We start from the raw sequence: 15,034 nt of genomic DNA, 5'->3' as shown, positions 1-15,034 counted from the left end.
AAACGGTACGGAGGTTTCTCAATAAACTAAAAAGAGAACTACCATGTGACCCAGCATTTCCACTCCTGGGCATATATCCAAAAAAAATAAAAATACTAATTCAAAAAGATACGTGCACCCCAATGTTCACAGCAGTACTATTTATAATTGCCAAGAAATGGAAACAACCTAAGTGTCCATCAACAGATGAATAGATATAGAAGAAGTGGCACATGCATATATAATACATAATGGAATACTACTCAGCCATAAGAAAGAACACAATTCTGCCATCTGCAGCACATGCATGGACTTGGAGGGCATTGTACTGAGTGAAATAAGTCAGAGAAAGATAAATACTGTATGCTATTGCTTACATGTGGAATCTGAAAACTACAGCAAACTAGTGAATATAACATAAAAGAAGCAGACTCACAGATACAGAGAACAAACTAGTGGTTACAGTGGGGAGAGAGGGGAGGGGCACCAGGGGGTGGGGGAGTGGGAGGTACAGACTACTGGGTGTGAGACAGGCTTTGGGGATGTATGTACAACACGGGGAAGACAGCCAATATTTTGTAGTAACTGTAAGTGGAAAAGTAACCGTTAAAATTATATAAAAATTAAAAATAAAAAAGACTATTGCGTATCCCTGTTATGAGTGAGCTGTGTCCCTCAAAACTCAGACGCTGAGGTCCGCACCCCTGTGCGTCAGAATGTGACAGAGGTAGTTACGGTTAAATGAGATCACTGCGGTGGGCTCGAATCCAGAACGCCTGGTGTCCTTCTAAGAAGAGGGTATTAGGGCACAGAGGAAGGACCATGTGAAGACAGAGGGAGGATGACAGGGGAACATGAAGACATCCATCTACAAGCCAAGGAGAGATTCCTCAGAAGGAACCAAACCTGCTGACACCTGATCTCAGACTTCCAGCTCCCAGAACTGTGAAGAAACAGATTGCTGTCGTTCAGGACACCCAGTGTGATGGCCGCCCCAGAGAACTCATGCGACCCTCTGCTGACTGACCCGAAGCCCTCTCTGACTCCATCTTTCTGGCACATTCTCTCACTTTTCACATTTTGAGATGCATTCTTCTAGGAGATCTACTCTAATTAGGCAGAAGCTGGTGCTGCCCGTAGCCAGCCAAGTATGAATCTGTCACAGCCATCTTTTCTTCCCCCTTTACCGTTCTACTCTATTTTTTTTTTGTATACTGTGAAACTTGTAACCCACAGAAAATTAATGAAGATGAAAATAAGCAAATTAATAAAAAGATAAAACAGGAATACGCACACGACACACACACTCATGGCATCTATCTTGTCTTGGTGGGAGGTATATTTCCCGAGACCACTGTGTTTGAACAGGATATATGAAAGGCGATATAGAGGCACCATGTACATATCTGGCTATTTTACACCAAAGTACATCATTTTAGCAGACAGAGACATGTTAAGTGTCTTACAGAATTGTAAGTAATCAGACAGGCTGATGCAGGAGCAGATTTCTCTCTGACATTTAAAGGCATCTGCCATTACCACAGGACAGTGGTTCTCAGACCTATGGGTGCACGAAAATCCCTAGGGGTTCTTGTTAAAAATGCAGATTCCTGAGTCCCATCCCCAGAGAATGGGACCTCACGAAACAGCACCTTGAACGGCACGCAGAGGAGCCCCCGTACCTGGCAGATGGCCATGGCGCAATGCTCCTGCAGCTGTTTGTTTTCACTACTTAGGTTCTTTACCAGATTTTCAATTATCCTTTCCGCTTTGATTGCGGCTCGGTAGTTTTCCTAGGAAAGTAAACTTTAGTAGTTATATATTGCATAAATATGCATAAATATAAGTGTCTATTCACATTTATTAATAACCACACTGAACAAACTTCCTTAGTAAATAAACACCACAGTCCAAGTTTAACACACCGTTATAACAATAAGGGAATTTAGTCAACATTTTCAAAAACATATCGTCCAGGTATCAATGTAATTAATTTTCCATTAGTTTGATCTTCTCTTTCAAATAGAAGGGTGACTTCTTAAAAAAAATTAACCTTAGAAGTTATGTTTCCGCTAAAGAAAGTCGAGGCGAATGAGAGCCAGGGAAGCAGAGCTGGCCTGCATACCTCTGAGGCACATTCCTGCAATGTCGCCACGACCGGGATTAGCATGTCTTCATGGGAAGTCTTCAGTAACCGAGCCAACAAAGGGATGCCCCCAGCTCGCCGAATGGCTTCCTTGTTCGCGTAGCTCTTGCTGCAGCTCCACAGCGCCAGCGCCCCGCAGCGGGCCACCTCCCCATCGCGGGCCTCGTACAGGCCCGGCTGGGCAGGCTCCGCGGAGGGCTGCCTGCAGTCAAGCAGAGCGACCTAGAGAACAGATCGATACAGCATAAGCGGGAATCTTCGAGACAAGACTTAACCCAGCCCGCAGTCGCTGCAGGGTTGCCACCAAGCTCCCCTCCCTCAGAAGTACGAATCCTTGAAGAAATTAACTTTCGTGCCACACAGCAGTCAAAGAAACAAACAGAACCTTCGAAACACCTTCCTCCAGATTTGGCAGCTTTTACATTTCCTTCCCACAAGGGATTTAATCCCCCCGCGAGAGTATTTTCTTAATACAGCTCTAACGTTGACATTAGTAAGATTTGTAAAGCTCACCCTCATCCCTGGTTATCTCAGAAAAGGAGGCTCCCTAGAGCCAGGAGAACTTTCCGGTGAGAGCTGAATGGCCTGAACGCTCTTAAAACCACGAGGCCTCTTTGGAGGACGTGGCCCTCCCCCTGCACTCCCGAAACCAACTAAACCAAACGCACAGCAGCCGGTATCCTTTCTCTTCTCTGCAGTAACCAAAGTCACTGAAGCCCCTGAGGGAGAGGCAGTTTACACGCATCCAGCAGGGTGGCCGGGGAGGAAGTGAAGCCAGCCTTCCCAGAGCTGTCTTAATCCCATGCATAACCGGAGACCAGATCCCATGGATACTGCCCACTTAACCACGGCCACCGTTTAGAAGGCAGGAGCCCGGACTGAGTCACAGATTCCGAACTCCAAACTCCTGCAGAGAGGACACGGATTTGCAGCAGGAGGACACTCATGGTCTAGTTAGCTGTGGCCCAAGGACGGGGTGAGGACGATTTACACGGCTTCCAGGTCACCACCGGACCCAGGACAGCAAGACAATGGGCTTGAACACAGGGAAGACAGTCTGAAAGTACCTGCCTACGTACTAGTTACTCCCTCATTATCTGTACAAAGTCCAAACTCCGTAGCTCTTGGACAAGACAGTGTGATGCCCACAGTCCTCAACCTTCGTCTCTCACGATTCAGCCCACCTCACCCAAGGTCTGGCCACGTTACACCACTTAGTTTCCAAACATTCAGTGCTGTTTCCCAGCTCTGGGCCTTTACCAACATGGCTTCATCTTCTTTAAACGCTTTTGCCTGATGTGTCTGCCTGACAGATACCTGCTCACCTTTCAAGACTCAAGAAAGGTGACATCTCCTCTCTCCAGCCTCTCATTCATTCATTCATTCATTCATTTATTTATTTATTCATTTATTTATTTATGGCTGTGTTGAGCCTTCGTTTCTGTGCGAGGGCTTTCTCTAGTTGCGGCAAGCGGGGGCCACTCTTCATTGCCGTGCGCGGGCCTCTCACTGTCGCGGCCTCTCTTGTTGCGGAGCACAAGCTCCAGACGCGCAGGCTCAGTAGTTGTGGCTCACGGGCCTAGTTGCTCCGCGGCATGTGGGATCTTCCCAGACCAGGGCTCGAACCCGTGTCCCCTGCATTGGCAGGCAGATTCTCAACCACTGCGCCACCAAGGAAGCCCCAGCCTCTCTTTTAAAAAAAAAAAAAAATTATTTAAAAAAATTTTCTCCCTATCCTAGTTAATTAACTAATTCATTTAAATTTTTAAATTTTTCATTGAAGTATAGTTGATTTACAATTTTGCTAATTTTGCTATTATTTAAAATTAAATTAAAATGTATGTCATTATTTTGATTAGATGACTGTAACTGTCCAAACTCCAGGCCCCTAAACTTGACACGTAAGATGTCCATAAAAACATACGCCAGTGCTCTGTCTTTCATTCTTATGGGAGTAGTTTCAGCGGACAGCCACGTCAGCCTACCATACGATCTCATTATTTAGGCAGGACAATGATAATCCCAGTAATGACGACCTTTTCCCCCCAACGTTTTATTATGAAAATGTTCAAACACATACAAAGGCTGAAAGAATACAGCAACATCCACATACCCACCAACCTGGATTCTCTAATTAACATTCTTCCACGTCTGTTTTATCACATAGCTAACTATCTATTCATCCATCTATCCAGCCATATGTCCCCTTGTTTTTGAGGCAAATGATTATAAGGTATAGTGCTCTACAGATTACAGGTGGATAAAGTGAACACACAGAATCTCTTTCAGTAAATTTCTGAACATGTTTCACTGTGTACTTATTCACATTAAATCCATATTAATTTGATAGATAGTTATTAACTGTTTATACGTGTGAGGTTCTGGGCAAGGTGCTGAGGGTGACACTAAGATGAATAAGACACGTCTCTCATCTTCAGGAACTTAAAGTAGGCAAGTGGGGACAATCCAGCGTGATAAAAGCCGTGGCAGCGACTCAAGATCCAGTGAGGATACAAATGCACTTCCATACTGCACTTCATAAAGATCCCTCCTGCTGTGGCAGGGGCACTGAGCCTACTTTTTTCTGTCAGCGATAGTTACTGAAATAATCATTTTTTCTGAATATAAAAGTAATACACAAGAAACTGGCAAATGTAGAAAAGTAGGAAGGAAATTTGGTAGTCATTTCAGAGAAAACCTCTGATGAACAATTTTGTGTATTCATTTCAAGTGATTTTTCTATACTTGTTAGCTCTGGGCTTTAAAAGTTGGGATCACGGGTGTCATCGGTTTTTAATCCTGTTATGATTTTATAGAATATTAAACATTCCATGTTACTGTATAAACTTCCAAAACACAATACTGACAGCTGACAGTGGATGCTTCTTATGGATATGACGCATATTATTTTACTAACCTCATACTGTAAAACATGCTGTTTTCAGCTGTCACTCCTGTAAGTAGCAATGAGATGAGTAAGTGCCTGCAGCTCTGACTGCCTCCGTGGAGGACACTTCCTCATAGTGAGGTCACCACAGCAGAGGACATGGGCTACCAGACGGTGTTCCACTGCAGAGGGTCTCACCACCCTCTCTTTTTTTCGTTTTTAACTTTTTATTTTATACTGGAGTACAGTTGATTAACCATGTTGTGATAGTTTCGGACCGAGTGAAGTAAGTCGCCACCCTCTTACCGACTCTGCCCACACACACGAATGTATCCCTACCTATGGGAAACGTAAAAATTACTTCTATTTGTTTAAATTTGTATTTCTTTGAAAAATGAGGTTGACCATGTTTTTTGGCTACTTGCCAATGTAAATACACAAAAATAATTTTCAAGGACACGTTACACAGAAAGAAGATTCCCAGAGCACGCCCGGTGGTTATTTGATGTCCGGGAGGGGCCGGGAAGGACAGCGGCGTGCCCGCCGCCATGAGTGGCACTTACTCACCAGTTTGGTGATGCCCCCGTGGCGTCTCACCGCCCGCCAGGCTCTCCTAAACTTGGCGACGTTCGCAATTGTCTCAGCTGCCAAACATTTCAGGCTCTTATGTGGAGAGTCAAGAATATTAACCATGACGGGCAAGCCCCCAAGGTCAACAATATTATGTCTGATTTGAGGATTATGGCTGATTTCCTTCAGGATTTTTAATGAACCAATCTAAACGAGAAGAAAAAGTTATAGATGAATGGGTGCTTAATGCATAACCAGTGCTATATTTTTAAAAAATTCCAAGCCTACCTAAAATCCTTCCCCAATTAAGTTTTTTAAGGGAACAGTTTCTATTCCCAGGTGTTATACATATTCCCCCCGCATTGTCCTTCAATTAAGTAAACAAACGTTCATCATTTAAGAAGCACATGCTAATGGAAAAGAGCCAAAAGAGAAGGAAGAAAAGCAGAGAGTTGACAAGAGCAGCTAATAGCAGAAGCGGGTTGTCAGTAATAATAGACAAGAAACAAGCGGCAGGAAGGGCAGACGCGCAGCACTAAGAAGAGAAGCAGGTGAAGGCGTGAACGAGGCTCCTCATCCACTGTGATCCAGCCACTCACCTTACATTTGACTTCATCTGTCTCAAGTAAATTTATTAAAACTTCAAGGCCTCCAACATCCCTGATCGCCAACTGGCAGGTCTCTTGCGCTAAGTTGAAGTCCTTCATTGAACACAATGCAATCACTGTAGCCGTCTGATTTCCTCCCTGCAAAGACGCAAGGCCACAGGAAGGTTAAATAAGCTCACACTCCCATAGAAATTTGCTAAAGGGTGATGAATCCATGAACCAGGAAGTATGTGTCCCCATACACAGCATGTTCAATTCTTTTAAATTCCCTGAGTGGATTATAATTTGTTAAATGAATCATGCAGAGCTGAAGCACAAGAAAGCCGTGCAGGGCGTCATAAAATATTGCTCCAGTCGAGAGTCACCATGTAAAGGTGGTCTGTCTGCTTTAAACAGCTGCGACATTAGGTGGTATTACGATATTAAATAGAGCCAGGGGGTGAGCCTTGAGAGATGGTCCGAGGAACGTGAGTTTTATGTGGAGGTAACAGGCAGTCCCTGAACTGTGTACTCTGCAATGCAAACCGTGTCTGACAATTATTCTTACACACGTACACAGAACAGTCTGGGACAGAGGAAACCTGGGGAAAGCAAAGCCACGTGGGAAGCAGCACAGCCGTCCACACTGGGACCGACAGTAAGTGGAGTGAGGCCGTGGGGCTGAGAAAGAGAAGGTAGTTCCATTAAACCCGGGGACCGACCGATGGGTGGACTGAAGGAGAAGAAAGACAGTTTCACTGTCATGAACGAAACACTGGCCCACCAACACGCAAATCAGCGTCTGTTTAGCTAATCACCACAAGTGAAGAGTAGTGGGGAATTGCCTTTTAAAAAAATCCAAGAGATTCAAAAATTTTTAACAATTGATCGGTGAATCAGGCCTGCCAGGAAATTAAATCAGAATTCATTGCAGGAATTCTTAAGCAATGTCCACTGATCATTAACCCTTTGAAAATCTTTGAAGAACACAGCATAGTACATATTACTTCTACTGCTATTGAGAGTGGCTGGTAAATAAGAGTCCCCAAAATAGTTCATAAGACACAAAAGCAACATTTCTAATGGAGCCAAGAATAAACTGTTTTTGTAAAAGGTGTTCATAAACGACAGCCCTGGATTTCTACCTCAAAACATAGTAGCAATGGCCTCAAATAAACCTCTCTTTTTTGAGGGAAGACACCTTCAAATTATATTTATTATCATTTGCAAATCATTACTTTATATTGCTATATATTACATACATGTGTATGTAGATAGATAAGACTTAGCACAAAAAATGGAAATTATCTTTAAGCTACCCACCCCCTCCTTCATATCACACAAATGCACACATGCCAATCCTTTTGTGAATTCAACACAATATGTTTCTTTTAACATAAGAAACTAAAGTGAAATCAGTAGAGGGTGAGCATCAGAAAGTGAAGAAGGAAACGCTTAGGCTCAGACGTCTTACTAACTCCTTTCCAGAACATTCCTTCCACTTCTCTAAAAATGCTATGAGCGCCATTTCTGCTTTCATTCTAACTTTCCCTCTGGGTACTCTAGGCCGTCCTCCATATTCAAGCTTAAGTTTAGAATGACAAGAGCCTTAATTTTGTTACTTACATTTAAAATAATAAGTTTTGTTCTTATAGCTTTTAGCATCCTTTTCTCGATATCAAGAGAAATTTCAACACCACCGATTTCCCCACAGTGGGTTTTAAAACATAACGCAATACACCCTCTGTCACTGCTGTCAGACACAGGATCCCACACGCCAGCACCTCTTAGAAAAAGGTAGATATTTTGTAAACCATAAGGAAGAGTCTAAGTGCTAACCATAATTAATTAAGGAAAATAATACATAAAAAAGAAAAGCAAAGAAAATAAGGGAAGCAAGTCATTAAACAAGGCTCTTTTTCGGAATTTAAATGGAGAAAGGAGGCAGAAGGATCCTCCCGGGGCACCTGCGGGAACAGAGGTGGGCTCCTACATTAAAGGTTTGAAATGGAAGCCGAGGGCCTCAGGTCGAGAGCGTTCTTGAGACAGTGGCTCCAGACTCGAGCACAAGCAGGAGGCGAGAAGTCGTCCAACGGCACTTCCGCCCCCCCAGGCCACTCCCTGGACAGGCATGCTCTGTCCTGACCTTCGCAGTCGCACGTGACGGCGGACCTTCTTGACTCCTATGCCTGCGTTCTAGCTTCTGTGATGACAGCACTTTTCTACTTAGACACTCAGCACAAGCTTTGCTTCCTAGTTCAAGTGCTTTTCATTTGTCTCTTGTAGACTATTCCCACCTTTTGAGTTTTATTTCATTATTGACACTACAACTGACGACATACATTTTTAAAAGTCATGTAACTGCAGCTGATGCCCGAAAGGTAGGACCCTGTATTTTGCTGAATTATCTCTAGGCCAATTTTGAAGCCAAATGATGGAAAATTTACATTTATCATTAAGAAGTTAGATCCTTATAGAAAAAATATTTTTTTTCTGTAAATCATCAGCTTTTTCTGAAAATCTGGAAACATATTCATAGGCTTGTGGGATTTTTTTAGAACAGTTTTTTATGAGGGAAAGTTAGTTTTTCCACATTTCAGGATTTACTTCTACTCTTGTCACTGACCACACTCCCCAAAGGATTATAAATCTTTCAGAATGAATACCAGCGGATGGGAGCCAAAATATTCAATGTACAGAGCCACAAATGTTAGCCAATTGCTATTCTTTAAATACCAGCTATGTCAAAGGATTTTCAAATGTCCGTTCTACTTTGACCAGATGCCATAAACATCTTACTGAAGAGAAGTAGTGCAAATATGCAAATATGCTCCTTTTCAATTAAATCTCCCCTGAGAATGTAATTAGTTGCCAACACTTATTTTCACATTTTATCACGCATTTGCATTTGTGAGGTTTTAAGAGCTGGAGAAAAACGCAGTAAAATATTATTTTACTAGCTTCTGAAGGGTTTTGAAGAATGCTTCCAATAAGCTTTTCTACGTCTTGAATTAATGCAATTCTTTTGCTAGCTGTCCTCCATCCCCTGCTGCTTCTCAGACATCTCCAGGCTCTACCGGCCTTTGGATATTTTACCAGCTCAGGTTCCTTTCCACGACCAGGAGGTCGACGCTCGTGGTTGCGATCACGCTTCAAACATGCCGCGATCAGACGAATGTTGCTTTCTCTCGCTTTTCTCAAAATTTCTTCTTAAAAGATGAATAGAGGCCATTTTAAAAAATAATGTTTTTCCTGGATTTAAATAAAATCTTTGAAATAAAGAAGTATTACCCTATCCGGTGTATAGAGTAATCCCCTCCCCTTACTGCTGATAAGGAAGAAATAAACATGACTAAGCTGAGATGAAGCACGGATGCAAGAGTAAAACAGGGAGAAAGCTGCCTGAGATCACTTCTGTATTCTTTCATTCAACAAATTTGCTTCCTATTTACTTAACTATTTGCCGAGTCCGATGCCAGGCCCTAGAGACGTCCTGGTAAACAAAAACAGACGTGGTCTTTGCTTTTATGGAGCTCACAGTTCGGCGGAGAAGAACGATTTTAATTTTTTAAAGCCCATCCCAATAAATGGAAATTTTAAGTCCAAGAGGTGCCATAAGGGAGAGGGGCAGAGGGCCAGGGAAACCCACAACGGGGGCTTTAACTGGGCCGGGGCGTCAGGTAAGTTTCGCCGGAGGAGAGAAGCCTGGGCGGGGGTCTGGACACAGAGCGGGAGGCGGCCGGCGTGATGGAAGGCCGCAGTCAAAGGAGTGGCGCGGCCACATGGGTGAGGCCAGGAGCAGGCTGGCGGCCGAGGTGAGCTGACAGGCCAGGTGGGCCACACGACCTGCTGGGCCAGAGGCCAGGCTGAGCACTTTCGCCTTTAGTTCACAACAGACAGAAAATATTCAAGGGTGGTTGGCCTGGGGGGAAGGAGAGGGCTACCGGGAGCTGACTACATTCCTACAGATCCCTGTGGCTGCAGAGGCCCCTGGCTGGAGCCGGCCGGCGTGGACAGGTGAGACCACTCAGATTACTGCAGGAATCCGGAGCAGGGGACAGGGGGCTGGCAGGCCGAGGGGACCCATCATGTGTTCGAGTAACTCGGTTCCGAAAAGGGTGCCAGAAGCTAGGAGACGGCAGTGTGATGGCAAGCACGCTCACAGGGCTGTCCTTCCGGGCGTCCTGTCGGACCCAGTGAGACAGGATGGCAGGCAGAGGTGCGATGAGGGACAGAGGTCTCCCTCCCCTGTTCCCCCCTGTCTGCAGTCAGGGGTCAGCGGGTGAGACCCGGTGAGGGGACACAGCCATCACAGCCGTCCAGCTGGCTTTCAGTGTTCTCAGCACTTTTTCCTCCAAACATGCCACTCATAGAGCAAGAGCCATGCACCCTGCCAACGGCTGTTCATTAATGATGACAGAGGGGCTGGCGCCCAGCGCAGAGCTTGGCTCGGAGATGCACTTCATCCCTCAGGAGTAGAAATGGTAGAGTCAGAGCTCCAAGTGAGTGGCATAGAACCACGTAAGTCAAGCTAGTAAAATATATTGCCTTGCCTTCGGTTTACGTGCAAGCCAATTTTAGGCTGATAATTCAGCACTCATAAACCTAGGGCTCAAGAGATGAGACCAGAAGGAAACTCCAAGGAAAAAGAGAAGATACTGTTCCAGAAGAAAAAAGAAATTAGACTCAGATTGTTGGACTGCAGGCTTGCTAAGAATTTTTTTTTTTTTTTTAAATCAGGACTGGGTAAGGAACAATTCAAGGATTCCCTACACATTCTTTTTAAACCACCACGGAACGTATGGAACATTTACAGAGACTGATGATCTACTGGAATGTTATGGCAATGATGAAAAATTGGTAGGAAATACAATAGCCTTTCTAAAAAGATTCAGAAGAATGAACTGAATAATTATGATAATTAATAAAAAGATCTCAGTAAAGTGACTGGATACGAGGGTAACTGGATATTCAAAAATGAGTAACTCTCCATACACTAAGAATAACAAATCAAAATATGTCACTTGAAAAAAGTTCCCATCCCAGTATTGGCAAAAATAATAATAGTAAAAATATCTATGAGTGAATCTCACAAGAAATGTGTTGTAAATATATGGGGGAAAAGCTATTAAGTTTTACTGAAGTATATAAAAGATTAAATAAATGAATGGTCATACCATGTTCCTGAATAGGATAATTCAATGTTATTAAAATTGCAATTTATCCAGAAATAATTTACAAATTAATGTAAGCCAACCAAAATCCCAACAGCATTTTTTAGATTTTTTTAAAATTTGATTCTCAAGATGATCTGGAATGGAAAATATGCAAAAAGTAATTTAAAATATATTAAGAAAACTCTCTGGCCAATCAAATATTAAAATATACCAAAGCTATAGTAATTAAACAGCATGGGAACATCCAAATAAATCAATGTAACAGAGAAAGATCTGGAAACAAGCTCTTACAAATGAAATGACAATATTTGATAAAAGTAGCATCTCCAATCACTGGAGGAAAGAATTGGGGAGCCAGTCATCTGGCTTTGACATATGACAAGCGGAGAGGAATTATTTGCACATAAAAAACAAAGGATTAATTTGCATCAAGGATCAAAAGACAAACAACCACATAGGAAAATAGGCAAGGTATACAATACAATGGCCACTTGACGTATGAAAAAATTTATGAACCTCACTAGCAATGAGGAATAGGTAAATTCACATAAGATACATTTTCCCCCTATTAAACAAACAAACAAAAAAAGACTGCAGATTAGAATTTGTAACAGTTAATCTCAATCCTAGGTGAGCAACTTTAATACCCTGGGGAGATTTTAAAGACCATCAATGCCCAGACCCCATTCCAAACCAATTCAATTAAAACGTCCATGAATGGTACCTGGGCACCAGGGTCTTTGTTTTGTTTTTAAGAGCCGGGCTGATTTCACTCTGTATCTGAGGTTAAAACCTTTGGTATATTACTGACAGAGCGTAAACTGATGCTTGCTTTCTTTAGGGAGTATCAAAAAATTTTTTACATAAACCAAGCTTGGTTGATCACTTTTCACTATTTCCCTCTGAAATAAAAAAAAAAAAAAAAATTAATGCAGTACTTAGACTTTACTGTGCATATATTCTTTTTTTTAACACAGCTCTACTGAGGTATAATTGATATACAAAAATACTGCACATATTTGATGTATACAATTTGATGAGTGTGAACATATGCACGTACCGGTGAAACCATGACCACAATCAAGACAATAAACATACCCCGCACCTCCCAAAGTTTCTTTATACCTCCCCCTTTTCTGTCTGTTAATAACACTTATCGTGAGATCTGCCCTCTTAAATTTTTTAAGTGCACAGACAGCATTATTAACTATAGGTACTGTGTTGTATGGCAGATCTAGAGCTTATTCATCTTGCACGACTGACCTTTTATACCCACTGAACAACTGCCCATTAGAACTATCAACATTCGAAATGTGCCTACTCTTTGACCCAAGCAGTTCCATTTCAAAGAATCCATCCTACGGAAACAGTGCACATATCCAAAGCATATGTAAAATTATTTGCTGCAGCACTGTTGTAATTACATGATTTGGGGAGACAACCTAAAAACTTATCAATAAGGGAACTGTTAAATAAATTACTGATTTATGTATAATGAAATACTATGGAGAAATTAAAAGGAGTAAGGCTGATATGAAAGATCGCCAAGACAGAGCATTAAACACAAAAGGTACAACGTAGAATCACAGTCTGACTTCACTTTATGTATAAAAATCACATATGTGTATGTATACAAACAAACATGTGGAAGGGGGCTTCCACTTTTATTCCTTTGCATGGCTTAAATAATTACAATGAGCATATGTTAATGCATTATGTTATAATACTTTAATATTTTAAATACAGAGGAGAGTAAAGGGTGGACCAGAAGAGGAACACAAGCTTCCGTGACGCTCTGCGTGTCACAGAAACATCCGGAGGCCACAGCCAGCCAGACCAAGAGCTGGGTTAGGATCTACAGCGCTTGTCAGCAGGAATCTCAAAGGCCAGCGGACCAAAAAGGGACAAAAGATTTATAGACATATATAAAATGAACCATCATTTATACCAAATCTGGTACCTCTCACTCCTCGACCCTTATACTTAGAAATTCTTCAGCATGCAAACTTCTGCAACAGGACTTGAATATGTGTTTTGAAAACAAAAAGTAAAGCAGCCTAGTGCGTTATATAAATTGGGAACTAGGCAAAGCTTCTTTTCTCTATTTAGCCTCTCAAGTAAATTTGGGGGGAAAGCATGCTTCGAGGAATAAAAACTATTTTTGTTGCAAATACATCAGGCAACAAATTCCCTGAAAAGATCTATTACATTTCCAGATCATTACATTAAATTGCCTTAGAGATCAACATTCTTTAGAGTCAGAAATCTTAATGAGTAGCTAGACAGCAGTGAGAAGGCTCTAATTATGCTCTGGCGGGACTAGTGAGTAGTATGTGTCCATGAAGAAGTGAATGGAGTTAAAGCTTAAGAGCCCTTCCCAGAGATTTTTCATATTGTCATTTTTCAGTAGTTAAGTTGATGTGGTCGTATAATGCTGGCTAGGGGAGGTATACATTGTTACGATTTGATAGTGTATGTATCATAATCATCTAATTATCTTTGCTTTTTGTCTACTTCTCTTTATTTATGATAGCCAAGAGGCAAAGCGAGTTTAAAGCTCAGAACTGAAAACAAGTTACTGTTGTATTTGTAGAGCATGGATTCCCCTTTGGAGATGAGGCCCTCCATCACTCCCACCATCTCCTCTGTAATCAAAATAAAAGAGGCCTAACCTTTCCTAGTGGGCATTATAAACATACAAGTCACACACACCTGAATAAGTAAAATTCTTATTTAAGAAAATGTAAGGCGCTTCCCTGGTGGCGCAGTGGTTGAGAATCTGCCTGCCAATGCAGGGGACACGGGTTCGAGCCCTGGTCTGGGAGGATCCCACATGCCGCGGAGCGACTGGGCCCGTGAGCCACAACTACTGAGCCTGTGCGTCTGGAGCCTGTGCTCCGCAACAAGAGAGGCCGCGATGGTGAGAGGCCCGCGCACCGCGATGAAGAGTGGCCCCCGCTTGCCGCGACTGGAGAAAGCCCTCGCACAGAAACGAAGACCCAACACAGCCAAAAATAAATAAATAAATAAATAAATAAATAAATAATTTAAAAAAAAAGAAAATGTAAGTGCAGACTCTACTGAGTAGAAATTTCATTGGAAGATGGAATTTAAATATCTTCTGATTAGTAACAGGTAATTTTTTTTCAGTACAAAAGTCCTCCTACTCTTTTTGTCTTAGAGACTATTTTTTAAATTAACTACATCAGTGTAACAACATATGTATTAACTTAAAGATTGTGTCTCAGGAAAGTGGTTCTAATTTTTCTTTTTAACTACTGGAGTTCATCTGGCTGCATAAGCAGTAACCATTGTTTTCCATTTTTGAAAGATTCTTCTTAACAATAATAATACTGCACTGTCACATTCTTCTCCATCTCTTTAAGTAAACACCTAGTGCACTCTGCTACTGCCTCCCAAAACTGAACGCTGAAAAGTGCTCCATGTGTAACTAGCCTCTGACTCAAACAGCAAAGAAAATAGGAATGTTCAACAGTGAGGCCTTCAGGGCCCCTGGGCCCTGAATTTCTGGACAGAGGGACAGAATAACCAGGCAACGAGCAATAAGCAGAGGCCCCTGGACGCCTTCCCGGCTCACAGCCACCTTCTGTGTGGCCTGCAGCGAAGTATTTCTCAGCTTTTCCACCAACGAAACAGGGATCACACTACCTGCCACTCCATACCCCAA

The 15,034-nt window shown here is 42.4% G+C and overlaps 1 protein-coding gene across 1 annotated transcript in view; it reads right to left on the bottom strand.

The window, feature by feature from the left end:
- The window catches only part of ODAD2 (outer dynein arm docking complex subunit 2), a 178,108-nt gene that overhangs the window by 122,333 nt on the left and 40,741 nt on the right, over positions 1-15,034 (bottom strand). Inside the window, exons 11-14 of the mRNA XM_068562910.1 lie at positions 6,182-6,328; positions 5,580-5,789; positions 2,105-2,347; positions 1,662-1,772 (exon numbers count right to left, since the gene is read on the bottom strand). Coding sequence (XP_068419011.1) covers positions 1,662-1,772; positions 2,105-2,347; positions 5,580-5,789; positions 6,182-6,328 — 711 coding nt within the window. The remainder of the gene's footprint in view (positions 1-1,661; positions 1,773-2,104; positions 2,348-5,579; positions 5,790-6,181; positions 6,329-15,034) is intronic.

Source organism: Eschrichtius robustus, chromosome 1 (assembly GCF_028021215.1).
Source record: "Eschrichtius robustus isolate mEscRob2 chromosome 1, mEscRob2.pri, whole genome shotgun sequence".
NCBI lineage: Eukaryota > Metazoa > Chordata > Mammalia > Artiodactyla > Eschrichtiidae > Eschrichtius > Eschrichtius robustus.
The sequence above is the reverse complement of the archived record's forward strand: the minus strand, read 5'-3'. Positions and strand labels throughout refer to the sequence as shown.